At 63.1% G+C, this 24,533-nt stretch overlaps 1 protein-coding gene across 1 annotated transcript; it reads right to left on the bottom strand.

Annotated features, from left to right (window-relative positions):
• Window positions 1-232: 232 nt before the first annotated feature.
• KIF19 (kinesin family member 19) lies at window positions 233-24,057 on the bottom strand. Its single transcript, XM_037167222.2, has 21 exons — window positions 24,052-24,057; window positions 21,899-22,045; window positions 20,191-20,271; window positions 11,233-11,343; window positions 10,637-10,724; window positions 10,214-10,350; window positions 9,112-9,237; window positions 8,704-8,898; window positions 8,114-8,260; window positions 6,840-6,962; window positions 5,585-5,750; window positions 4,767-4,941; window positions 4,454-4,652; window positions 3,627-3,897; window positions 3,417-3,538; window positions 2,827-2,960; window positions 2,501-2,606; window positions 2,228-2,324; window positions 1,303-1,697; window positions 943-1,102; window positions 233-708 (listed from the first exon to the last, which is right to left on the bottom strand). The coding sequence occupies exons 1-21, from the start codon at window positions 24,055-24,057 to the stop codon at window positions 578-580; spliced, it is 3,117 nt and encodes a 1,038-aa protein (XP_037023117.2). The 3' UTR covers window positions 233-577.
• Between the last annotated feature and the right edge of the window lie 476 nt (window positions 24,058-24,533).

Here is a 24,533-nt window from a genome sequence, read left to right as displayed (position 1 = left end):
GGGCTGGGGGGGTGGCTGGGCAAGGGGGTTGGAACTCGGTCATGGCCACCCTGGTCCAGACGAGGTCTAGTTTCCGACTCAACAGTCAAGACCCAAATGGGATTTTACTGATAAAAAGGAAGCCGTTGCCAAGTAAAGAAACCAGATCCCCCCTCCCCCACCCCACCCCCACAGTATGAGAAGTTCCCACCGGCCCCTCCCCCACCACCTAGGGTGCCCTGCCCCAGGAGTGGGCCCAGCAGCCTGTCCCACTGACCACTCTCTTCTCTGGTTTCTGAGGCTGAGTCTGGCTGCAGATCAGTGCAGAGCTTTGGCAACAGGGTTCTGTCCGGGACTGGGAGGCCGGGGAGCCCTGTCGTCCCGGCCGTCCCGGCCGTGCCTGCTGGGCTCCCCTCCCTCCCTGGTGGCACCGCACATGTGGAAAGGCTGGGCAGAATTCCTGGGGCTCCGGAACCCTGGCCTTCTGAGCTCCTGAGCTCCTGCTTCCAGGTCACCCCATCTGCCTAGTTTCCATTCCCTGCTACGCCCCACTCAGTCTCGGGGGACAGGCAGGAGAGGGGGCTCCAGGCAGGGCCCCTCAGTTATGCCGGAAGTGTCCGTCTTTGCCGTGGGTGCTTGTGTCGTGGGGCAGGCGGGGTCCACGTGTAGCTTGCCGGGAAATACCAGCTGGATTGGCGGGAACAGCGAGGGGAGAGAACACTCCAGGGCCTGGAACAGAGGGAGGGCCAGATGCAGAGGTTCGGAATGCCTCCCCCTCCCCTCTGTGATCACTCAGCAGTCTTGAACTCCCTGGGGGGCACAACCCCAAAATGCCAGTCCTGTGCTGTTCTGCAAGGACCCTGTTCCCAGCCAGCGGTGGCCATGGAGTCCGACAGCTCTGCACGCCTCCTCCCTGGGCAGGCCGAGGTTTCCCCTTCCCCACCCCCTCTTGCTGATACTGACCTGTGTTCTGGCTTGGAGGGACTTTGACTTTGGCCAAAGGCAGCATGGCCTTTCCCAGATGCCGGATACCAGGGGCTGGGTGCCTGCACACTGGCATTCTGTGGTCCGAGATGTTCTCCAGGGCACGGGGCCCCAGGAGGTGTGTCTTGGGGCGGGCGAGCTGTGTTGGTTGGAGAACAGTGGGGTGAGGTCTGACCTGCATGGGGATGTGCCACAGGCACTGGCCCCAGCTACTGGCAGCTGGGGTGACAGGGGCGCAGAGGGTGCAGGGCCAGTGCATGTGCCTCTCAGCCTCGGGGAATCCAGCCCTCAGGCCCCACCCACAAAGAAGGGGCCCAAACATCCCACCTCTGGCCTCACCCCTTGTCCTGTGACCTCGAAAGATCTGGATCTCCGCTTCCTCTTCTTTGCTTCCAGTGACTCCTCTCTTTTCTTGCTCAGGCTCTTCTGGCCACGCAGCCAGGGCCCAGGGCCATTGCCATGATGCCTGACCACCTGGGTTGGGGCCTCGCTCGTGCTGCTGGACAGGTTGTCCTCGCTGGCCGCGTGCTGCAGCGTGGGGCTGGGGGGCCGCTTACAGGCCAGGGGGCCAGGTGGCCGAGAATCATCGGTTTCGCTCAGCGAGTGCAGAGACAGGCTGCTGCGCTGCATCGCAGGGGCCAGCAGGTGGCGCCCCTCTGCTGCCAGGGCCCTGGAGCGCCTCCGGGCAGCCTTCACAGCGATGCCCTTGGTGCCCGTCAGGATCTCCTTCCTCTCTGCAGCGGGACAGAGGGTGCACCCGGGCCGGGATCTAGGCCTCCCTGTCCTCTCCCGCCTGCACCACCAACACCCTCCTCAGCCCAGGCAGAGACAGGTAGGAGCCAGAATGTCTGGGCTTCGATCCCAGCACCCCACTCGCTCGACATTTAAGAAACCTGCGGCAAATTTCTGAGCCTCTCTTTCATCTGTAAACCGATAAAACTAACCACACAGGGCTCCTGCGAGCAGGAACTGAGATGATGGGCTTAGCTCACGGCCAAGTGGTCGGATTCGATCCGCAGTTGCTGTTTCAGTTATTACGGGGGGGGGTGGTGTGGCGACACCAAGTGCCGTATGTTCCCTATCCTGATTCCTGACTGTGCCCTCACTCTGTGCCCTGACGGTTAACGCTCTCTGGTCATCGGTGCCTCCTTCTTAGCACCTGATGTGTGGGTGCGTTCGGAGGGTGGGAAGGGCTTTCTGCTGGGCAGTCTGAGCAGTGTCCATGCCGCCAGGCTCAGGCTGACGGGGTGGGGAAGGGGCCCACCTGTGTGGGACAAGGGGATCTCTGACAGGTTCTCACTGCTGTCCGGGGAAGAGTGGATTCGGCCGCGCAGGCTGAGCAGGCTGTCCCGGGTGAAGACCTGTGGGCCGGGGGGGGGGGAAGAGAAGGGCGGTGGACGCGGTGGAGACCCCCACCCACCTGGCAGAGACATCAGGGGCTCAGTGGCGTGGTTGTGGTGGAACAGCTGGGTGTCCACCCTTGTGCCTCCCCTCTTGGCAGAGGGGCCCTCGAGGCCATTGGGTGCCCGGTGCTCACCTCCTGGGTCACCAGGCTGCTGGTCTGGATGGGTGGTGGGGTGGGCACAGAGGAGCTTTTTGCTGGCCATGCCCGGGGACTGGCCTTGAATGCGAGGTTGGCTTCACTGAGGTTGGCAGAAGAGGGTATGCATCTGGTGACCAAGCCCATCCCCAAGAGGTTCCACCCCCACCCAGAGGACAGAGAACCCAGGAGCCCTGGCTCCAGACCTGTGCCACCTCCTCCCTTTGGCTCCTGCTCCATCTTCCCCAGGAAGCCCTCGTCTGGGCTGGCATCCTGTGGCGGCCCAGGCTGGCAGGGCAGGGGGCAGCGGGCCCTGGGCTCACCTCTCCGTGCTCAGGGGCGGGAGGGTGCTGTTCTGCAGGTGCTGGGCCCCGGAGCTCAGGGTCTTCACGCTCTCCAGGTCCGACTCTGGCGTCAGCAAGGTTGCTGCTGGGGTCAGTTTGGGCAAGGAGCTGTCCTGGGGAGGGGGGCAGGGGCAGACAGTCAGAGGACTTGGTCCTGGACCAGAGGACAGCACAGGGTGGCAGCGGCACACAGGGCGGACAGGGCCGTGGTGTGGGCTGGGAGCCCCAGAGGGCAGAGCTCCGGGTCCCAAGGGGCAAGCTGTGGCTGTTACCAGCCCCAGTGGCACTCGCGGCCTGGTGGCCTGGTCTCCCGCAAGGGCATTTGGGGCCACCAGTCGTGATATCTCAGATACCAACCCTGACCCTCTGCCCCCGAGTGAAGACAGGTGCCGGAGAAGAATGCCCATGACAGCAAACTCCAGCTTGGCAGGGCTTTGGGTGGGGTCAGAAGTAAAGGGACTTGGCTCCCCAGGGTGGGGGTCAGCCAGCCTGGACCCCTGGCCACCCAGCTCCCTGCAAGCATTGCCTGGGGCATTGGCCCGTTGCTGACCACACTCCCAGGCGCCCACCTGCAGGGCCCTAGAGGCCACCCGGTCCATGATGGTGGCCCGCTCCAGGCTGCCCTCCTCCAGCTCCCGCAGGTACATGTCATAAAGCTCCTCCAGGTGTTGGGGGACGGCCAGGTTATAGTCTGCTGGAGGAGGGACAGGGCTCAGGCCGCCCCTTTGGGCTCTGCGGGTCTGCGGGGCCCACGGGTGGCTCCACAGTGCGGGGCCTACCGTCGATGATCTGCCGCTGGCCCTGGATGATCTCCTCGCAGAGGGTGCGGTGCTGCTCCAGGCGGCGGACCGCCTCGCCGCGGTGGCGGAGGGCGCCCTCGCGGAGCAGCGCGTGCGACTGCATCTCGGTGTTCTCCGCCTCCAGCTCGTGCACGCGGCACAGCAGGCTGAGCACCTCGCGCTGCTCCTCGGAGCCGATGCGCCCGGGCAGCGTCTCCTCCAGGCGGCGGCTCCGCGCGCTCAGCTCTCGGCAGCGCTGCTCCAGCGCCAGCTGGGAGCGGCAGGGGGTCAGCGCCAGGCAGCCGGCCAGGGGCTGCTCCTTCCCGGCCCAGCCTGTCTGCGCGCCCCTCCTGTCCCCAGACTGCCAGGCTCCTGGCTGAAGCTCCAGTCCAAGGCCCACCCTCCAAGCCGTACCTTGGGCCTTGTAACCAGGGTCTGCTCCCACGAGGCCCCTCTGTGCCACCTCTGGCTGCTCTGACCACATCCTACCCCTCAACCCCAGCCCATCCGATGCCCTCAGGGCCCAGGTGCCCTGAAGGCCCCTGGTTTGGGCAGGCTCCGGCACAGAAGGGAAAGATCCCTCATCCAGCAAACTGATGATCACATGGCGACCATTTTTGTTTGAATCCTTGGTGTGTGAGGAGGCCACAGCCCCTCTCATTTTACAGATGAGGAACTTGGGGTGCAGAGAGGTTACTGAGGACCTTAGCAAGTTACGCAGGATTTGTGGCCTGGGCTCTCAGGTCTCTCTCCTCCCCACCCCTGCCCCCGGCCCCTTGGGCTCCTGCCTCTCAAACCCACGCTCCTGGCGCCCGAACCCTGGGCACCTTCTGCTTGCGTAGCCTCTTCTGCTCGCCCACCAGGGCCGCGATGCTCTCCCGGGCCGAGGCCACCTCTGGGGGCTCGAGGAGGTCTGGCTGGTCGTCACCGGTGTCCGAGTCCTTCTCGCTGTCATCCTTGGTGTAAGATTCCTTCCGCTGCTCCTCCCTCCATTTGAGGGCCCTGCGTGACTTCTCCTGCTCCCAGCTGTCAAAGCCCCACCCCAAGGGGAGAGTGGGACTCAGGCCATGGGAGCAGACAGCTCCCAGCTCCTCTGTGTGGGAGGTGGGACCAGGGGGCCCCGAGCCAGGGGGCGCCTACCCAGCGATGGTGAGCAGGTGGCGGGAGCTGTCGATTTGGACCTCCATGGCGTGGTTCTCCAGCTCCAGCAGGCGTCTCCGCACGTCCATCTGCTCCCGGAAAGCGCCGATGAGCTGTGCCCGCAGCTGTCCCACGTCGGCCTGCTCGTCCGGCCCGCCATGCTGCTGGCCCTCGGCTGCCCGTCGGATGGGGTGTGGGGGAGCTCAGTAAAGAGGGAAGCGTCTGGCCAGAAAGCAGGGGCCCGCTTGGGGCCCTCACCTCCCTTTCTCCCCCAGCCACATTGTCCAACTGCCTCCTCCAGAAAGACCTCCTGGATGAGCACCTCCTCCCACACGACACTGTCACCTTGAGTGTTGAGGCTGTGGCCCAAAGGTGCTCCCCAGCCCCTCTGTATGAACCAGACTCCCACTGGCCCTGACAGCACCTTGTGTCCACTTTAAAAGGTGCCCCTTAGACACTTCCCTGCCATCAGCTGGAAAAACATCACTGCCCACTAATGAGTCTACGAAAGAACATAGAAGGTGCCCCTTCTGGTGATGCTGCGCATGACCTCCCTGCCCTACAGGGCAGCCCTGGGGGTGATGTCCAGCACAGCAAAATGCTCCTGTGTCCCTCACCCCTGGGATCAATCCCACCTAACCTTCAGAGATCACGATTCCATTTTACAGCCAAAGGCTCAGAGCAGTGGAGTGAGCAGCCCAAGGCTACCCAGTCAGACCTTGGACTTGAACCCCACACTGTCTGACCCCCGAGCAATCTGAGGCTGCCTGGGAAAGCTGCAGGAGACGGCTCCCACTCACGTGGACCCATGCACACACCTGGGATGTGGCGAATGTCACCCCGCTCCAGCCGTCCCCGGGCCTGGCCTCGCCCACCCTGCTCATCGATCTTGCACTTGAGCCGCTGGATCTCGCCCCGCAGGTCAGCGATGATGCTGGTGTACTGGGCGATGTGGTAGGAGACACTGAGCAGGTTCTGCTTCACCTGAGAGGAGCGCGGGACAGGGCAGGGCGGGTACCGTTACCCCAGGTGCCGGGGTCCACCCACCAGGTCTTCCCTTCTCTCTCTCTCCCCGCCACACTCCCCGGTCTTTCAGGATGACCCCACAACCGTCACCCGACATGCCTCCGACAGAGCCGTGCTCCTAAAACGCTGCTCCCCTGCTGAACCTTCAGTGGCTCCCTACTGCTGGGGGATGCCCTAATTCCTTCACCTGGTGTGGCAGTCCCGCCGCTGCCTGTCTGGATTTTCTCTGGACTCACTGCTCTGCTGTGAACATTCCACGTGAGCCAAGGAATAGTCTCCTGCTCTCCCCACCCCCACCAGATGCCATCTCCTCCCTTCTGGAAGGAAGGTCCTCCCCATCCTTCAGAGTCGGGATCACAGCCTCCAGAGATGCAGGGAACCCCGCCAGCGTGCCAACTGTCGGCATCGTTGCCCTGCGATTCACGACACTCTGAGCAGTCGTGTTCCAAGGACCTGCCCCTCTCCCGCCCAGCTCCTCAAGGGTTGGGAGGGAGCGGGGGCTGGAAGGCTGAGGTGTCGTGAGAGTGTGTCTCACACTTGTCCCTCTGCTCCTCCACGGGCAGACCGACACAGACCCCCTGACAGACAGCGGGGTCAGCAGGGACAGTCTCAGCGCCATCACTGCCCAGGGGGGAGTCACAGCCTCATCTTCCTGAGCCCTGCAGTGTGGCGCTGGTCGCTCCTGTGCCCCTGAGGGGCAGGCGAGATGGTGTTAAAGGGCTCAGTGACTGATATGATGAGGTGCTTTGGAATGTGATTTCTGAATGAGCTTCTGAAGGGAAAAGGAGGAGGTGCAGGGGGCCGGGTCGGGAGCACAGGCCTTGGACGAGAAGGAGGGGACCCTTGGAAGCTCCAGGCTTCCTGGCAGCCTGGCAGGTGTTGGAGGTGCAGGGGAGGGTGTGGGGGTGACATCTGACAGGGGTGGGTGGGGGGTGAGGCCAGTGCAATGGTGGCTGGTTCCAGAAAGAGTGGGGAGCAGTGGAATCAGTGTGGGGCTTCCATCTCGGCCCAGGAAGGCCAGCCCAGGGGACAGGCCGGGGCCCTCACCCTGGTCTTGATGTTCTTGGCCCGGCCGGCGTAGGTCAGGGTGTTCCGGGACTCCTCAAAGGCGCTGCTGGCCGGGCTGATGTGCGCGATCATCACGGTGCGGCTGTTCCCCCCCAGGGAGTCCTGGGGGGGAGGAGGGCGGGCCTGTGGTCAGCCCGGAACCGCCCCCGACGCTGCGCCTGCCTGGCTGTTTGGGTTGTCCTCATGGTGTGCATTCTCTCTCTCTCTGACACACACACACACACACACACACACACACACACACGTCCTGGTGCAGAGCAACACACGGACCCCCTTAGTCCAGATATCCCCTCCCCCTACCCTGTCCCCCCACTTCCCACTTTCTTGTCCGAAGTTCTCCATTGGTCACTTCGAGTGTCCTGCCCAGGGCCTCCTGGCCGTCTTTCCCCCACCCTCACACAGAGGAAGAGGGAAGACAGCAGAGGCTGGCGGGGAGCTGGGGGGGCCCTTCCCTTCTCCCTCCCATCACCTCTAGCCCCCCGGGTCCCCCCTTTTCTGACTGCTGGTGGCGCTGTATTGGCTGGAGTGAGGAATGGGGGCCTCCTGTGAAGATGGGACTTGGTCTGTGGCCACCCCGGCCCTGGCCCTGGCCTTGCCCTGGAGTTCGGTGCAGCTGAGGGACTTCAGGCAGACGTTCCCGTGCTAACCCTCGGCTCCCCTGCGTTTACAACAGTGCTGGCCTTGCGGCTGTTCCCACCTCCCAGGCTGAGGGCGGGCTGAGCGTGGGCGGGGACTGAGCTGCGGCCAGGACGTCAGGCCGCCAGACCTGTGTTTGCATCCTCCCTCCAGTGCTCACTGGTGCGAGCCCTCGGAAGGCCACTCAGCCTCTCTGTGCCTCAGTCTCCCCACCTGCAGGTGGAAGCACTCGCCCCCTAACTCAGAGAGCTGCTGGCAGCACGAAAGGAGCCAGTGGGTGAAGCACCCAACACAGAGTGCAGCCAGGAGGGGTCCCCGAACAGCAGGCTCTGAGCCACGAGGCCACCTGCCCCCTGAACCCCAAATCCAGGTAGCTCTTGGCTCCCTGATACTAACAGCCCTGGGGAGTGCCCGGCGCCTTCCTGCCCACTGCCCACTCTTTGGTGACAGTCGGCAGATAAAACACCATTTTCAGGGGGCCTACTTATGCTAAAAAAAGAAATCATTTGTTGTTTATCTGAAGTTCAAATGTGGCCTGGCCTCCTCCTGTATTTTTGTTTGCTAAATCTGGCAGCCCCCCTTGGTGCCCAGCGCCTGGCGCCGGCCACAGCGGGCACCTTCAGGAGCCGAGTGAGCTTGCTGTCTCGATAGTTGATGTACTTGTTGTTGTTCTTGTCGCTCAGCGCGTTGATGCAGTTGCCCAGGGCCAGCAGGGAGCGGTTGATGTGCGCCCCCTCCTTCATGCGCTGCCCACGGTTCTGGGTCTGGGGGCCAGCAGGGCATAGCTGTCACCACCAGTACCCTGGGGATCCCAGGTTCCAAACCCCTCCCACTCGCCCAGGGCTCTGAAATGCTCAGGGGACTGAGGGCCTTGTCCCGCCCCCTCGCCCCAAGGACATGCTCCAAGGTCAGGGAAGGAGAAGGCCTCTGATGACAGGGAGGCTCCGGAAGGGCTGAGAGCGCCTGCCTCTTTGTCTCCCAGGATGCGCCCCCACCCTCCCCTCCTGCTCCTCCACAGCACCCTCCATCCCCGCCCCTGGGTGCCCCCAGACCCACCCTGGGGCAGCCTCTCCCGCCATGCCCTCCTCCCCCAAAGCCCACCCTCCCCAGGCCTGGGGGAGTTGCCCTGTCCTGGGATGCCACATACACGCCCCTCGCGCGCACACACACACAGCTTCCTGCCGGCCTCCAGGGCAGCCGGCCTCACCTGGGACGCACGCTCAGAGCCGGCCAGGTCGATCATGAACAGGCGGCCCTGCCGCACCTCCTGCAGGACGTTCTTGACCCGGCTGCGCTGGCGCACGGACACCTGGAGCACCGCGTGGGAGCGGGAGGACGTCCGGTTGGCGGCCGTGGGCTCCTGCGTCCTCTGCCGGTTCCCCTTCATCAGCAGCTGCATGATCTGGGTGGGTGGGAGGGAGGGAGGCCGCTCTTGGGGACCACAGGTTGGGAAAGGGCCCTGGTGGCGGCCGGCCGGCCTGTGTGTGGAGGGACCCGGGGAGGACTGGGGCTGTGTGCACTCGGCGAGGCTGGCCGCCTGGCCAGTCCTCTGCCCGCTCCTGCCCGCCAGGCTCAGGGTCTGTCCCACTGCCCTGGCTGGCCGCCCACGACTCGCCTCTTCGGCATTGATGGTGGAGACCTCGGTGATCCCCGCCACCTGGATCAGCCCCTTGGAGTCCTCCCTCAGCTCCAGGTACCCCAGTGAGGGGTTCAGCAGGTCCCGGATCATCTCATTGTAGATCTGATGGGACGGGTGGGGGACAGGTGTTAATGGGAGACTCAGGGCAGGAGGTCCGGAGAAGGCGCAGGCTCCCCGTCCCTCCCCAGCGAGAAGGGGGCAGGAGCTCACAGGCCCCTTTTTCTTTGTGGGGTGGGGGTGGGGGGGTTCAGCCCTGTTTCCACAGGGAAACAGCGAGTTGCCAGAACTACGGGGAGAAGACCTCAAGACCAGTGGGGCTCCCTTTGCCGGCGGGCAGCAGGGCGCTGGGCAGAGGATGAGGACCGGACCGACGGCAAACCCTGCTTGTTGCTAGGTAACCATCAGCCACTTCTCCCTGACCCCCACACATCGGGTGGGCTTGCTGGCCAAGCCAACACCACACTGGCCACTGGTCTCCGAGCAGCTGCTGGCAGTAATGCTTCGCTGCTCTTCCTGAGTGTCACCCAGGAGACTATCAGCTCCAGAGGGAGCCAAGCGGCCAGCAGCCAGATGGAGTCCAGCCACTGGTTCTCTCCCCTCTTCTGGCCTCTGAGATGCCCACCCCCACTGCCCCACCGCTGCCTGATGGTAGCACTCCCACGGGTGGGCACCCGGGGCTGTGGCTAGGTAGCGAGGCCGGCAGGTCCCAGCCTGTCTGTGTATGTACGGTTCTCACCTGTCCCCATGTACAGAGTGCCTGGAGGCAGCCGCGCAGGGTCAGCTCGGGGACATGGACCCTGAGGAGGGAGGGCAGCCGAGCCGGCTCAACGGCAAGGCCGTGGGGAGGGTGGGACGGTGAGCAGGGCTCCTGAGTTGGGACCGTGCCTCCCTCACTTTATGGGGTGATGTTGACCTGGCTGCCTGACTCCTCCAAGCCTCAGATTTTTGTGAAGTGGGCTCAACTGTGCGGGGGAGAGCAGCAGTGATGGGCAGCTGGAGAAACTGCCCGGCGATGGTCCCAGGGAGGGGGACCATGTGGGCCCCCCCTTGTCTCAGCTGGCAGAGGGGGAGGGCTCACCTCCAGGTAGGACATGGACACCTCATATTCCATGTCATTGCTGGTCTCCTCAATGGCGCGGAAGAGGTCATTGAGGGTCCGCACGTAGATGCCGGGCTCGTGGTCCGTGCCCAGCATGGTGTAGGTCTTCCCACAGCCTGGGCATAGCAGGGGCGGGTGAGCGGGGAGGCAGGAGTGCAGCCCTGCTGGGCAGGGTTTGCTGGCACACCTGGGTGTGTCCTCCAGATGGGAACCCCAGATGGCAGGGAGGAAGGTGTGTTCACTGGAGCTGGGATCTGAGGGCCCAGGTATCAGGTTTTGGGCCAGCCACACCCTTGATTCCTGCTCCAGTGGGGGCCACACTGGCTCTCTGATGGGGGGCGAGGGGCTTGCTCCTCGAGGGGGACCACAAACACAGTTTTCCCCGCTGCCCGGGCTCCTCACCTGTGGGGCCATAGGCAAAGACGGTGGCATTGTAGCCTGAGATGACGCCCTTGATGAGGCTCTTGGTGGTGGCCTGGTACACCATCTCCTGCAGGGAAGAGGGAGACCCATCAGGGGTGCAGGGCAGAGCACCCACTTCCATCGTGTCCAGTGGGGACAGAGTCTGTCCCCTGGCTCCGGAGGAGTGGGGGTGGGAGTGGAGGATGGACGTCTCTACTTTCACCCGATGGGGGGACGCCGGCCTGAAAGAGGGCACAGGACACCTGAGACGCCTCCCCCCACGGCAGGCTGGCCTCGGGGACGCATTACATCTGCTCTAGGGAACATCCCACAGATGGGCGAGACGGGGGTCCCAGGGAGGGTGTCAGCTTCCCCGAGATGCCTTCCCCACACCAGATGGGCTTCCAGCGCCTTCCTCCGGCTCCCATCGGGGCCACCGTGCCAGCCCGGGTGTGTCCAGGCAGGAGGCTGTGGGCAGGCGCAGGTATGGGGACACACACAGCAGGGTGGGAGCCGGAGGGCAAGCGGTGGCAGGTCCCCTGAGGGCTCCCTCGCAGGTGGGGCAAAGGGTGTCCCCAAGCCCAGCCCCCTCTCACCTGTGTGGCAGTGAAGTCAAAGGCCACGTCGAACAGGTAGGACTTCTCCCGGGACCGGTGTGCCCTCAGGATGTCATCCGGGTCCTCCATGGGGTCCATGAGAACCACCATCTGCGAAGGCCCCCAGGGCAGGGGATAGTCACCCCGGAGCCCCAGGTCCACACCGTCAACACTGACCTCACTCCTGCTCACTCAGGATGTGGGAAAGGGGTGGAAAGGGCTGGAGCCAGGGGCCACGGTCAGGCCCTGCGGGAGGTCCCAGAGCTGGGCGGCCCCAGGCCCCTGAGCCCCGGGCCCAGCCCTGCCCATGTCCGCTCCCAGGTGCCCCATCTGGGTGCTCGGCTCTGAATGCCCAAAGGAGCCGAGAGTGCCCCGGTGCCTGGAGCAGCAGCAGCACCACCATGCACCTCCCCAGAGGAGGAGGAACCACCACCGGCTGGTGCTTAGTGAGCATTTACTTCATGTTGGGACTTGTTTTGAGCACATTACATACATGGACTCAGGCAGTGCCCCCTGCAGGTGGGCGGTGAGGCCCACTGTGGCTCCCACAGTGGGACCTAGACCCATCCGAGCTCACACACCAGCAAGTGGCAGGACCGGACTGGACAATGGCATCTGGGGTCACATTCTGCAGACCCTTCGCCAATGCGCTGCAGCCGTGAGGCACCTAGTGCCCTGCCCTGCCTCAGCCCTGCACTCCTGCCTCAGCCCAGCCTCACACTCCCCTCCCCAGCCAATGGGCAGACCCAGGGGTGGGACAAAGAGCCACTGGTGGCTTGGTGATAGGGGTCAGGAAACAGGAGGCTGGGGCCCAGGGGAGGGCCACGGCCGTGGGACTGCTACCAGCTCTCCCTGTGGCACTCTACGTGCACCCTGGCATCAGCCCCTGGGTCACCACCGGCCACCTGCCATGAGACACACCTGGGCTCGCTGCATCTGAACTGGCCTGAGACCCCCAGGGGCCCAGCATGGTGGTGGAGTGTGAGGCAGCTCCTGAGAGGCCCGGCCCCAGGAGCCTCACCCGGAAGCCTCGTCCAATCGGCTGGGGTTCCAGGTTAGACAGCTGGCGGGAGGGCTCCAGACAGGCTGGGCTGAGGCTTCTGACTTGGGCCCCCTGGCAGCTTGCCCAAGATGGGTGGGGACGGGCCACCTGGGTAGGCACTGCCCCCTGGGGTGCCTGCCTGTCCCCGGCCACCGTCTCAGGGCTTCAGCCCCACTTCCCCAGAAGTCTCTTCCAGGTTCCAGTTCCCGTCTCGGGCCCTAAAGCAGCAGCTTGAGCCCCGGTCACATTTCAGACCCAGGTGAGGACAAACCCAGCGACACGGTCCCAGTGGGACGCGAGGGGAGCCCGACCAGTGCGGCAGTTCCCACCGCTCGGGTGCCAGCTAGGGTGCACACAGGCAGGGCCTCAGGGGCACCCTGGGTGGGGGGCGTCGGTGCAGGGGAGGGGGAGCGGTGTTCACTGCTGTCCATAACCCACTGATCACCTCCAAACGACCTCCCGGCACTGCCAAGGTCATGGTGCCCGGGCGTTTGGTTCCTTCGATATCCAGTCTCTCCTGAATCGGCTCATTGTCCGCATGGCTGCCGAGGTCCCTTGCTTACAGAGGGCTCTGTCTGGGCTCCACCCTCCAGAGCATCCCCTTGCCTGTCTGCTCTGGTGCACAAAGGGGCCCTTATGCCTGTGGCCAGGTGAGCTGGAGCCGAGCTGCAGGGGGCTGCGCCAGAGGGGCATGTTTTCGGCGCCCCTTCTATGGACCAGGCATTCAGCAAGGCCTGGGGAGAGGGAGGTGTAGCTTCCTGCCTCTGACCCTCGCAGCCGAGTGGGAACAGATCATTTTCACGGCAAATGCTGGGCCCCAGGAGGCAATGGGAGCGGAGAGGAAAGGCGCCTGGTCCAGCTTTACCACTAGAGAAGGGTTTCCTGGAGGAGGTGGCGCCAGCACTGAGTTCTAGAGGATGAGCAGGAGCTGCCTGGGAGGTGTGAGGGGAGGACAGCCTTCCGGAGAAAATCGTGAGCGGGGCCTCAAGGTGAGGGGCAGGCTGTGGGCAGCAGGGCTCAGCTCAGAATCTCTGGGGGGCCCTGTGAGAAGCCAGCCCAGAGCTGGAAGGGAGCTGAGGAATTTCTGCCCCTGTCCTCATGGACAGGGCTCCGCAGAGCACAGGCCCTGAACAAGGCCAGGCGTCTGAGCCCCGGTGGGCATGTGCTCACCCCCACTCTGGGAGGAGCCTGTACATCCTCCAAGCCCCCCCAGATGTCACCCTGGCTGGCATGCCGCCCTGGCCCAAGGGGTGTTTGCTGAACACAGTGGCCCGTGGCGGAGACTGGAGTGTGCCCGCACAGAGCCCAGTGCCTTGCACGCCTGTTCTGGTTCTCTCTGACCACTTAGAGCAGACACTCCCGTGAGGGCTGGACAGCAACGAGGAATCTGTTGGGGAGCACCCGGGGCCGCCCTGCAAGCACAGAGCTGCCGGGACCTGGCGCTGTGTGGTTCCCGACCAGCAGGCTGCCTGCCCCGCCTCGAGAGAGAACAAGTGAAGAACAAGTGAAGCGTAGGCCAGTGGCCGCCCAGCCGCATGGGAAGGTTGACTCTCATCCTCTCCCTCATCCAAGCCTCGAAGTGCTAACCTCCAGCACTCAGAATGAGACCTCGTGTGGAAGCAGGGTCCAGGCAGATGTAGTTAAGTTAGAGTGTGGTCATCCAGGGCATCTGGTGACTGGTGTCCTTATGAAAAGGGGGAGTTTGGACACAGACACCCGGCAAGGGGACACGACATGAAGAGACTCGGGGAGAAGGCGCACGTCTGCAAGCCAAGGGGAAGGGCCTGGAACAGGGTCTTTCTCGCAGCCCGGAGAAGGGACCGACCCTTTGGACTTCTGGCCTCCAGAACTTTGAAGGTGGTTTAAGTCACCCACATTGTGGCACTTGGTGACAGCCGCTTTGTGAACTGCTGCACCTCCCAAGGCACGCTCACCTGTGGCGGGGAGGTGGGTGCGGCTGGCCACACGCCCAGGTGGGCCCTCGGCCAGGCCCTCCCTCAGCCCGGTGGTGGGCTTTCTCTTTCCCAGTTTTCATGCCCGAGCATGTCGGGCACCTGCCTCAGGGGGTTTCACTGGGGGGACGTCACTCACACAGGACACACAGGAGCCCCCCAGTGCTGGGAGAGGGACAGGGGCAGGCCCAGGAATGAGGAAGGTGGACGGACAGCTTCACCGGGGTGTGGGGGGCTCTAGCCCACAGCCCCAGGCCTAACTTGGCAGAGGCCCCAGCACAACCCCTCCCTGCTCCCACTGCCCTCGCTCCCAGACCTGCTCTGAACTCACTGCAGGTTTGGGCCTCTCTGCAATTCCGGACTTTGAGCCCAGAAACCTAAGATCTGTGAGGGAAGCAGGGGGCGAGGGTGGCTGGTCTGTAAACCGTGTCCCCATGCGAGGCCCGGCGGGTCCCCAGCACCTCCTAGGTGAGAAACACCTGGAGCAAAGCGGGTCAGGAGGCCTTCCTGCCGCCCCCCAGGAGGCTGCCCGAGCTCTGGGTGTCTTGGTCGTGTGAACCGGCTTCTTTCTGGCCCCCAAGTGGCTAAACCGACCCAAGGGTATCGGCACCATGGGCGCTTCAGGCTGGATCACATCAGGAGCCGTGCTGCGCGCAGCAGGATGTTCAGCCGAAGCTGCCCACTGGGTGCTAGTGGCCCAACCTCCCCTCTATTGTGACATTGCCAGCTGTCCCCTGAGCAACAAAAACACCCCAACTGACATCCTCTGACCTGGACTATTTCTCCTCACGCCTCCAACCCTGGCAGCAAAGATGCTTCGGGTGGAGGGGCCACCAATGGGGTGTGAGCTCCAGCCTGCTGTGTGGCCCTGGGAAAGCCGCATGGCCCCTGGAGCCTCGAGTTCCTCCAGGCCGGAAAGCAGGGAGGACCACTCGGGCCTGGAGAGAGGAAGTCCTACCCACGGCTGCAGGCTACTCTCGAATCCCCCACAGGATGGTAATGGGAGGGTCCCCGCCTGGAAGACTTCATCCTCGGCCCAGGGCTCCGGATCCCCCTTCATCTCAGGGCAAAACAAGACGAAACCGATAAAAAATCTGACTCTGGGAGGACAGCGCCCCCAGGAGGCTGCCTCTGGAGTTTCGTTTGCTTTTTCTCTGTGAAGGAGAGTTTGTCGCTGGCCCTGCTTCTAGTTGTAGACGGGTCACCTTGCGAGTACTCAGAAAAGAGACCTTGGTCCAGGAAGGGCGTCCCCTGGCCCTGCCAGCAGCCCCCAGGCCAGACAGGAAAGATCAGAAAGGGGTCCGCTGAGCTGATAGAGCCACTGGTGCCCTGCTGGCTGCTTAGGACAGAGCCGCACTTGGCGGATGTCCTGGCTAGTCCCCTCCTGCCTGCAGGACTCTGAGGACCCCGAGGCCCAGGACGAGAAGAGGCATGACCCAGAGTCTAGGGCTGCATCTCTCCTGGGTCTGCAGGCCCCTTCTTCAGAGGCCCCCACGGAGCTCGAGAACTGCAGATTCCCAGGCACCGCCCAGACTCACTGAATCAGACTCCGGAGACGCAGGCCTGCAAATCCATCTTTTCAACCAGCTCTCTCGCCTCTCGGCCACCCAGATGCTAAGTGTACGCACCCTTGCATTCCGGCCGCATCGGCCACCATAGCCAACAAGTAGGAAAGGACCTGAATGGCCATCCGAGGATGAGAGGATGAACAAAACAGGGTGTCTCCGTGGCATGAAATATTATTCAGCCACAGGAGGGAATGAGGTTCTGGCACCGGCTACGAAGTGGACACACCTTAAAAACATTGTGCTCCGTGAGAGAAGCCAGACACGAGACCACACACTATACACTTCCATTCGAGTGAAATGCCTGGGCCAGGGAAGTCGATAGGAATGGGAAGCAGGTTAGAGGTTGCCTGGGGCCGGGAGGGGGCTGGGAGACTGCGGTGACAGGGGCCGGAGGTGAACAATCGTCCTGTCCCCTCCCAGCCACACAGAGCCAGACAGTTCTTTGGGGGCAATGGGGACATGAAGCATCCAGACGGTGGGTGCGGAGGGAGCACCCACCCAGGCAGGAAAGTGGGCTAATGACAGGCTTCCCGCCCCCAGCCCTCACTGTCCCCAAGGCTCTGCATCTGTCACCTTATCCTCTATTTGTCCTCCACAATAGCCTCCTGGCCGTGTGGCTGAGCTCCCCTGGATACGCCTGTGAGCCTCCCAGAGCTCCTGGGTGGGCGGGTAATACCCTGTCGTTCCAAAGATGAGACGGAGACCTGCCCAGGGCGCCAGGGGCCGTCCTCCTCAGACAAGAGCACGGGGGTGACAGGTGGGCTCTGAGCAGATAAAGGCTAATTATGGGATTGTACGTGGAGTGGTGTCAGGTGGCTCAGATCCTGTAGACATGCACAGTTGGAAGGCTGGAAGGAGGGTCAGCAGGCTGGGGGCTTTGTAGGGGAGAGAGGGAGGCAGGAGGAGGCTGTTCTGAGGTTTTGCTTCCACTCTGGAAATCCCAGGCTCGCCAGACCTCTCCAGCTGCCCGCCCCCCACTCTGTGGTCATTGATGGCCTGGTGTCAGGGCCAGGTCCCACCCCTGAGACTTCTAGGGGACCGAGCTCCTGCAGCACTCCCTGGAACACAGATGTGGAGGGTGGCCATGTAGGGACCCCGGCCTGAGAGCTCTGCACAGGCCACAGAAAGGCAGCCGGTGGGCCCCATCCCACTGACCTCTGTGGCCCAGAAACAGCCCGCAGTCCAGCCCTTGCAATAGACCAACACCCATTCAGCCCGACTGGGTGCCGGGCACTGGGATCAGCGCTGTGTGTGCACTAACCCACACATGCCTGAAGGAGGCGTTACCGTGATTCTTGTCCTGAGGATCGCGGGCCTGCCAAGGTAGCCGAACCCTTCACAGATCCAGCCCTAACTCCAGCCTCCCTAGAATGCGGTCACACTGACCCATGTCTCCAAAGGACACTCAGCCTGAGGGACTGTCCCCCTCTGCACAGCCCAGTTATTGCAGTCTCTCATGTCCCTGGGGCAATGACACCTAGCTCTAAGGAAGGCCGTCCTGGGACCCCTCACGGTGGCCTAATCCACAGGGTGACAAGGTCCTTGGCCTACCTTTCCCCACTCGGGGCTTTGGCAGCACGCACCTCCCTGCGGACCACCAGGGGCTGGGCCCTTGGCAGTGACTGTTCAGCAGGCCCCCACCCCAGGTGCAGGTGGCACCGGCAGGGGCAAAGGAGCCCTCCCATCACGGGGGGCGGTGGGGGCAAGAGGCAGAGCCTGGGGGCCCAGGACAGAAGAGCCGGGTTGCGGAGCCCCTCTGCGGGGCTGGGCCACCTGGGTCGTGACAGCCACAACCAGGGGACAATGCCCAGCAGGTGGGGGAGTATTTCTGCGTTCCAACCAGGGGTGTCCTTAGAGGGGCCGGACGCCGGGTGGGCTGCGTGGGCCCTGCTGCACCTTTGCTGGGAAGAGACTCCAGGGCCGTGTTGTCCTGGAAACACTCCCAGACTCACCCCGCCAGCCCGCCGGGCTCCAGGTCCCGGAGGAAGGGGCAGGGCTACACCCGGCCAGCTGGCCCGTCACTGGGGCTGCTGCCCAAGCCGGCACCTCAAGACTCCCTCCTGGCCAGGGCCACAGACAAGCTGGGGGGTGCTCACTGGAGAGGGACAGAGGTCCAGGGTGGGGACAGGACAGAGTGGGAGGCAAGGGCAGTCAGCTGTCCGGTGGCCTGTTGTCCTTCTGGCACTCCTGGGTCTTCCCCTCCTGCTTGCCAGGGCCTTACTGGCCGGAAGGACACAGCCACTAGGGACAGCCTGCCCTTTGCTCGGGACTGGGAGCCTTGTGCTGCCCCCAGTGCGAGTGTTGGGTCCCTGAACCCACGCTGCTCAGATGGCCCAGCAGCCTCCCCTCGCTGACAAAGGAGCGGCCCTGTTGGGACCGCCCAGCCCGGGGCCTTCTGGGGGCACGGCGCGGCCCGATCGCTGGCAGGGGCAGAAAGGAGCCAGTGTCTGCCGAGTGTGGGCCCACAATGGGCTGCCCCTGCCCGACCGTTTCCATCGTCATCAGTCAGTGTCTTTCAGCCCCCGTTCCGGCCGGAAGCCAGCAGCAGCCGAGAGAGAGCCATCATTGTCCCAACCCCGAGGACCTGATATCCTCAGGGACAAGTTGTCAAACAGGGAGTGGCCATGCCTCGAAGGACGCTTCCCCTCCCGTGGTCTCTGGAGCTGCTCTCTGGCCCCTCTCAGCAGCCCTGGGCACTCTCGGTTTCTAACAGACACGGTCACCCCTCTGTCATTCCTCCCGAGTGCCAGGTGCCGGGGACAGCCTGAGCATTCCTTAGTCCACAGAGACCCTCTGGAGGAGGCTTCGTGATTACTGTGACAAAGGAGGAGACCACCGAGGGTCTCGGAAGCCGCGTGCCCAAGGCCGCAGCACAGCTGGCGAATGGCAGGACCCACCCCACATGCCTGTCTCTTGAATTCCTCCCCCTCCCACTGACCGGACCGGTTTAGACAGGATCTTCCCAGTCATGCCCTGCTTTCCCCGAGGTCTTTGAGGAAGGCTACTCTCTGAAAGAGGGGACAAAGGAGGGGACCGAGGGAGGCTGGTACCTCCCAGCTCTGCTGTGCTCACAGCTCCACCCTTGGGGCCGAAGGCTGGGCCGCCTGCCCCTCGGAGGGGCCCGGGGACGCAGGCTTCGCAGGCCGTGCTGTCCACGTCCTGCGGCTTCCCGAGTCCCACCTGCCAGGGCCGGGGCCAGCGGGTGCCCACCCGTGCCTCTCTCTGCGTGGTCCAGTGCCACTGCTCTGACCTGCTGGCACATCCCGCCACCTCGAGGAACACCGGCAGTCAGGAGGAGCAACTGCAACCACCCCTGCGCAGAGGCACGTGGCCACTCTCGGGCTCCCCGAAGGCCGCACGCACCACCATGACACTCCTGCCCGGGCACCAGACCTGCCCGAGGTGCCCTCACCCACCCCACACCACAGTCCTCGACTGCCACCCAGGCTGTCATGTCCAGAGAGTGCAGAGTGGCCCTGTCCACGCCTCCAGCCCCTTCTCACACTTTGAGCCCTTTCTCCGCATCCCTCTCCTGTTTGAGCCACTTTCTCAGTCACCCAAGCGCATCGGCACCCCTCTCACCACTGGGCCTTTGCACGTGCCAGTCCCTCTGAGTGAAGCTTCTCCCTCCCAGCACAACCCCGATCACCCCTTTCTCATCCCTCCGGTCCCAGCTGCAGCGCCGCTTCTCCCCGGCCTGCGGGACGAGGTCACACCCCCTCGGACCACCCCGGCGCGATGCACTTCTCTGTCGGCGTTCTGGCCGCACACCCACACCTGTTTGGGGCTCGGCGCTTTGATCGACATCTTGTCTGCCCACACTGGCCCCGAAGGTCAGGAATGGAGGGCAGGGTGTCTTCTGTTTGCCATGGCTTCCCAACGTGTTGAGGGCGCTTGACAAATATTTATTGTCTCCCATGTAAACAGAGATGGGACCCGCCCTGCTCACCATGTCACGGTGACATGAGGATCAAGAAAACAAGCAGACATCCCAGGACTTTGCAAATCACGAGTACCCTGGAGGTGGCCTGTGGCTCTAGACCACATACACGCATGCTCATGGGTGGTGCACATGTAAAGGTGGGAAAGTGAGGTCATGGGCACATGGAGAGTGTGTGAAGTTTTTAGGGCTAGACTGGGGAATCAGAGCCCACCCAGGGCTGGGAGGCTTTCGGCTCTCTTTTGATCAATCTAGGAAGGCTTCCTGGAAGAAGAACCCTGATTTCCTTAACAACGTTGCCAATTCAGTGTTAGGCGAGTTCAGTGGGTAGAAGAAGGATGGTGCTGCAAGCCATAGCAGCCTTTCCTGTCCCTACCCAGTGAGCAGGTACCTGCCCCCAAGAGGCGCGAACAGGCCGCTGCCCTGCCTGCGGCTCCCAGCCACAGCCCCACATACCTGCTCATCCACTTTATGGGCAATGAGGGTGGCTCCTTCCTCTAGTTCTGCCACGCTGATGGGCCGAACCCGGAGAGCCACCTGGGAGGGAAGGCCAGACCAGTGAGGTTAGACAAAGCGGGCTGTGCCGGGCCACCAAGAGAAGGATGAGAGGACCCCAGGATTCCCTTTGGGCAAGCCCCATGGGGTCTCCTCTATCCAGCTATGCCAGGTCTCCTTTGTTGTAAGGAAGATGCAGGGTTCAGGGCAATCACCTGGGTCAAGGGCAGGAGGTCCAGAGGTTGTGGGCTCTGTCTAAGTCTATAAAATCCCCCAGGAGCCCGGGGCTCAGGGTGATCCCCATGGGAGAGAGCTGTCTGCTCCTCTGGGCTGCAGCGGTTACATGCCCAAATTAAGCAACTGCAACTCCCTGGGGCTTTGAACTTGGAGCCCTTGGCACTGGAGCAGCCTGTCTGCACCATGAATGAGGAGCTACAACCAGAGGCAGAGCCCTGAGCACCGCAGGATGGGGCTGAGGGCCCAGAGAACTTCCCCTCCTCATCCTACACCTGTGGCCACATCCCTGCCTGAGGACAACTCTCTGTTCTCCAGCCACTGAGAGACGGTGGGTCTTCACTCTGCGTGAGTCCCCCCAGAGGAACGGGGGCAGGTGTGCTTCTGCTGACCGAGGGGGAGTACCTGCTGCACCTGTGGGTGTGGCTTCACTCTCAGGGGGCCTGCCACAGGCCTGTCAGATCACCTGGCCCGGACTCCTCAGCCACACTCCACAGGTGGGAGGGGAGGACCCTCCCTCCTTGCAGCAGGTGGCGGGTGGGGTGGGGGCACAAAAGAGATGCTTTCCAAACAGGCACAGAGGGTGTTCCTGCGGAGCCTGGGGCTTGCTCCAGGCTGGGGCCCAGGCTCCTCTTCGGAGCAGAGCTCGCCCTACAGAGGCTGGGTGTCTGGGGCCAGCATTACCCTCCAGCTGCATCACCACCCACCTGCTGGAGACAAAGGCGCATTCCCCATCTCAGCGGTTAGGGAGGGGGCCGTGGCCTTGGGCTTCTGAGACTTCCCTCCATCACTCTGACCTGACCGGGGTGCCAGTGATAATCAGGAGTCTGTCTTTAGTCTCTATGTAACCCCCCCTGTACCCTGCTGACACCCCTTCACCCACCCCAGACCGCAGGGCTCTGGGAGGCCATCTCAGACCCTTCTAGCACTTCTCTGAAATATTTAAGGCTGGACTTGGACCGCCGCATCTTCATTGCAACCCAATACCCAGCCACTCCCAGCCCCCCACGCCAGCTGCCTTGGCACCTGGAGCCTCTTGTCTGCCTGCCGTGGTCTCCCTTTAAACTCCTGACTCCCCTAGGGTAGGGGAACCCTGAGTTCACCAGGAAACTCCCATCTACCTCCTCTGGACAGGTCGGTCAAGCCTGCCCTGGTGTTTCTGGACCAGAGAGCAGTCTTGCCCAGAGACCCATCTGCACAGCCTGTGGGGATGGGGATCCCGCGTGGGAAGGTGAAGCTGGCCAGCTTCTCAGGCCTCAGAAGGATGGCCAGAGTGCCTGACCTCCAGGGCTTGGGGGTGAGTTGCTCCGGAGTACCATTCCCCCATTCTGAGTGTGCTTTTAGTGGGGGTGAGGGGAAAGGGCTGCCCAGTCCGAGCAGGGCTGGGAGTCTGGGCCGCAGGTGGGGGTCCGGGTGGAAGCTGAGGGAGTCTCACCATGAGTTGCTGGTCCTTGGAGTCCCCACTGTCCTTCATGCTTGCTCGGATGGAGGGGCTCAGGCCGCGAGAGCGGGCAGGGCCAAGCCGCACCCCCACCGCCACCGGGTCCCCCGCAGCCTCGCTGCCTGTGCGGCCCTCTGCTGCCTGACAACCCGAAACCAACGACGCGCCCGCGGCCAAGGGCGCTGACCGGGAGGCGGGGCGAGGGGAGGGCCTCGACGGCGCCCCCGCCCCTCCCGCGCCGCGGCCGAGAGCGGGCGCCTCCGCCGGGGAGGCTCTGGAGCCTGAGCCGCTTTCCCGGCTACAGCCCGCCTGTGCGTCCCTCCCGCCCTGGGCGCGGCCCTGCTTCCGCCGGCGACGCCGCGTCGGTTTAGTGGCCCCTGGCGCCTCCCCGCGCCCCCTCGCTCGCGGCCTGGGCCCTGCTCCCACTGCCCTCCAGGGGGCGCCCTGTGGCCGCGCGGCTCGCTGGACGCTAGCGCTCCGGGCCCCTAGCGCCTCTGCTGTCTGCCTGCCTGCCTGCCTGCCTGTCTGTCTCTCGGCGTCTCCAGAGTGGCAGCTGGCTGCCTCGTTAGAAAGGGCGCTGCACGCACCGTGGCTGTGGCTGGTGTCTAGTCTCCAATGACACGGGGCAAACAGTTGCACCTTAGCCTGGCTGCCCACCCGAGTGGTGGCTGGAGCACCTGAATTACTAGCTAGGGACGTGTCGTATAAGAGCCCGCCTCAACATACCCCCCCTGGCAAACAAGGCCCTGTGGGAAACCCCAGAATCTAGGTCAGGATGGCGGGTCTGTGTGCCCTCCTGGTCCCTCCCGCCTGCTGGAAGCGCCCACAGACTGACTAGGCAAGACGGCATAGGCCAAACCCAGCCGGCTCCGCTGTTGGTGAGAATAGCATTTACACAACCAGTGAGCACAGTGGGAAGATGTTGGGCCTCAGGGGACCCCGGAACACAGGATTCTAGTCCCTGCTGTGCGTCCTACTTATCAAACCACCTGGAGCCACGGGTTCCTGCCCCCTCAGGGTCCTAGGTTCCTGGGGCAGCGGAACTGCTGCTTTATCTCTGAGGGTCCATCTTCATTGTCTTCCCCTGCCCCCCACCGCCTGCAAAGAGTGGGCGAGGGGAGCCAGTGAGGTTCACTTCCCATGGAAGGGGCTGGGTTAGGGCGAGCTGTTCCCCAGGGGGGTCTCTCAGACAGCCTGGCACACAGCCAGAGGCAGAGCATGATGCCAGCCTGCCTCTGGGGACTGGCTTCCCCAGCTGCCCGGAGCTTGCGTGTTATTGCTATTAATATGCAACACAGAAGGCCCCCAGTGGCCTTGAGCTTGATAAGTGGGTAAAGCGAGGGAAGAAACCAAAAACTCCTGCAGGGGGGCCCAGGCTGCTTTGCAAATGGCTGCAACAAGCATCAGGTAAGTTCAAAGGTGTGTCATTTGGGTAGAAAACACCCTCTGGACTTCTGTTTCAGACCCTGAATCTAATCTGTTCTGGTTAGCCACAGGAGGCCCCTGGTCAACGGGACCACGGCTACTTTTCTTTCTTTTCTACCCCATCGGGTGCATGGACCCCACCAGGATGGCCCGGGCTGGCAGAAGGAAGAGGAGCTTCTAAGCAGGAGGACCCGGCCCCTCTCAGGTGGAGACTTATCAGAGTCATCTTTGTTCTCAAGCCCTTGCCTCTGCTTGACTTGTGAGCTGTTATCAGCACCGCCCTAACCCTGTCCTTTCCAGCCCCACAACTCTGGGTCACTTGGACTTCCCCTTTCCTCTCATCCTCTACAATCAAATCCTGAGGCTCCACCTCTGCTGGGACCCCTGTGTCCAGTGTAGATGGCCACAGCAGACTGCTCAGTCTCTCTACATGCCAATCTACTGCCGCCGTCATTGTTCCACAGGACAGATCCCTGCTGTGACCTCACTTCAGGTCCCATTACCTTCCATCTCGAGTCTGACCTACGACGCCTGGAGCCTGGCTCTCCCCTGCCTCATCTCCGGCTCGTCCCCGCCTTCTGCCCTTGCTCGGGTTGTGCTCACCCACCTGCACCCTCCCCAAGGGGCTGCCCTCTTCCGCCATCCCTGGGCGGTGCTCCCGCCTCTCCGTGTTGGAGGTCCGTCTCCCACTTATTTGTCTGGCTAACTCCTTCGGAACTCACCTTCATGTCCCCTCCATATCCTGATTTCTCTGAGCACTCCGAGCTCTTCATTCATGACCCTGAAGGTTCCAGGGGACAAAAGCTCCCTCACTTGATGAAAAGGCCGTGGCACCTGGCTGAGTGTGAATGTCACTGGCGACCCTCGTTCCCCAGCAGCGATATTTTCCGTCCGAGACGTGTGACATTCTCCTCCTCCCTCCAAGCCCACCTGTGGTTGCAATCTACTGACTCCCATGAGCTCTGAGCACTTCCTATAAAGCCCCACGACCCTCCAGGGCCCAAGGGACCAAAGTCCTCTGCTCGTGAGCTGCATATGGCTAGATAGAACTTGGGAGGTGAAGTGAGAAACACATACCCACTGAGGATTTTTCCCTGGAGAAGCCCAGCATCCCTCCAGGCCTGGGGTTCTGTTGCTGAAGGGATTCTGAGAAACTATCAGTTCCTAGTGACCTAGAACTTGCTGCCCACAGGGAAGGCTGTCT

Source organism: Artibeus jamaicensis, unplaced genomic scaffold (assembly GCF_021234435.1).
Source record: "Artibeus jamaicensis isolate MK-2021 breed Jamaican fruit bat unplaced genomic scaffold, CSHL_Jam_final contig_2259, whole genome shotgun sequence".
Classification (NCBI taxonomy): domain Eukaryota; kingdom Metazoa; phylum Chordata; class Mammalia; order Chiroptera; family Phyllostomidae; genus Artibeus; species Artibeus jamaicensis.
This window is presented reverse-complemented; position numbering and strand designations above follow the sequence as displayed.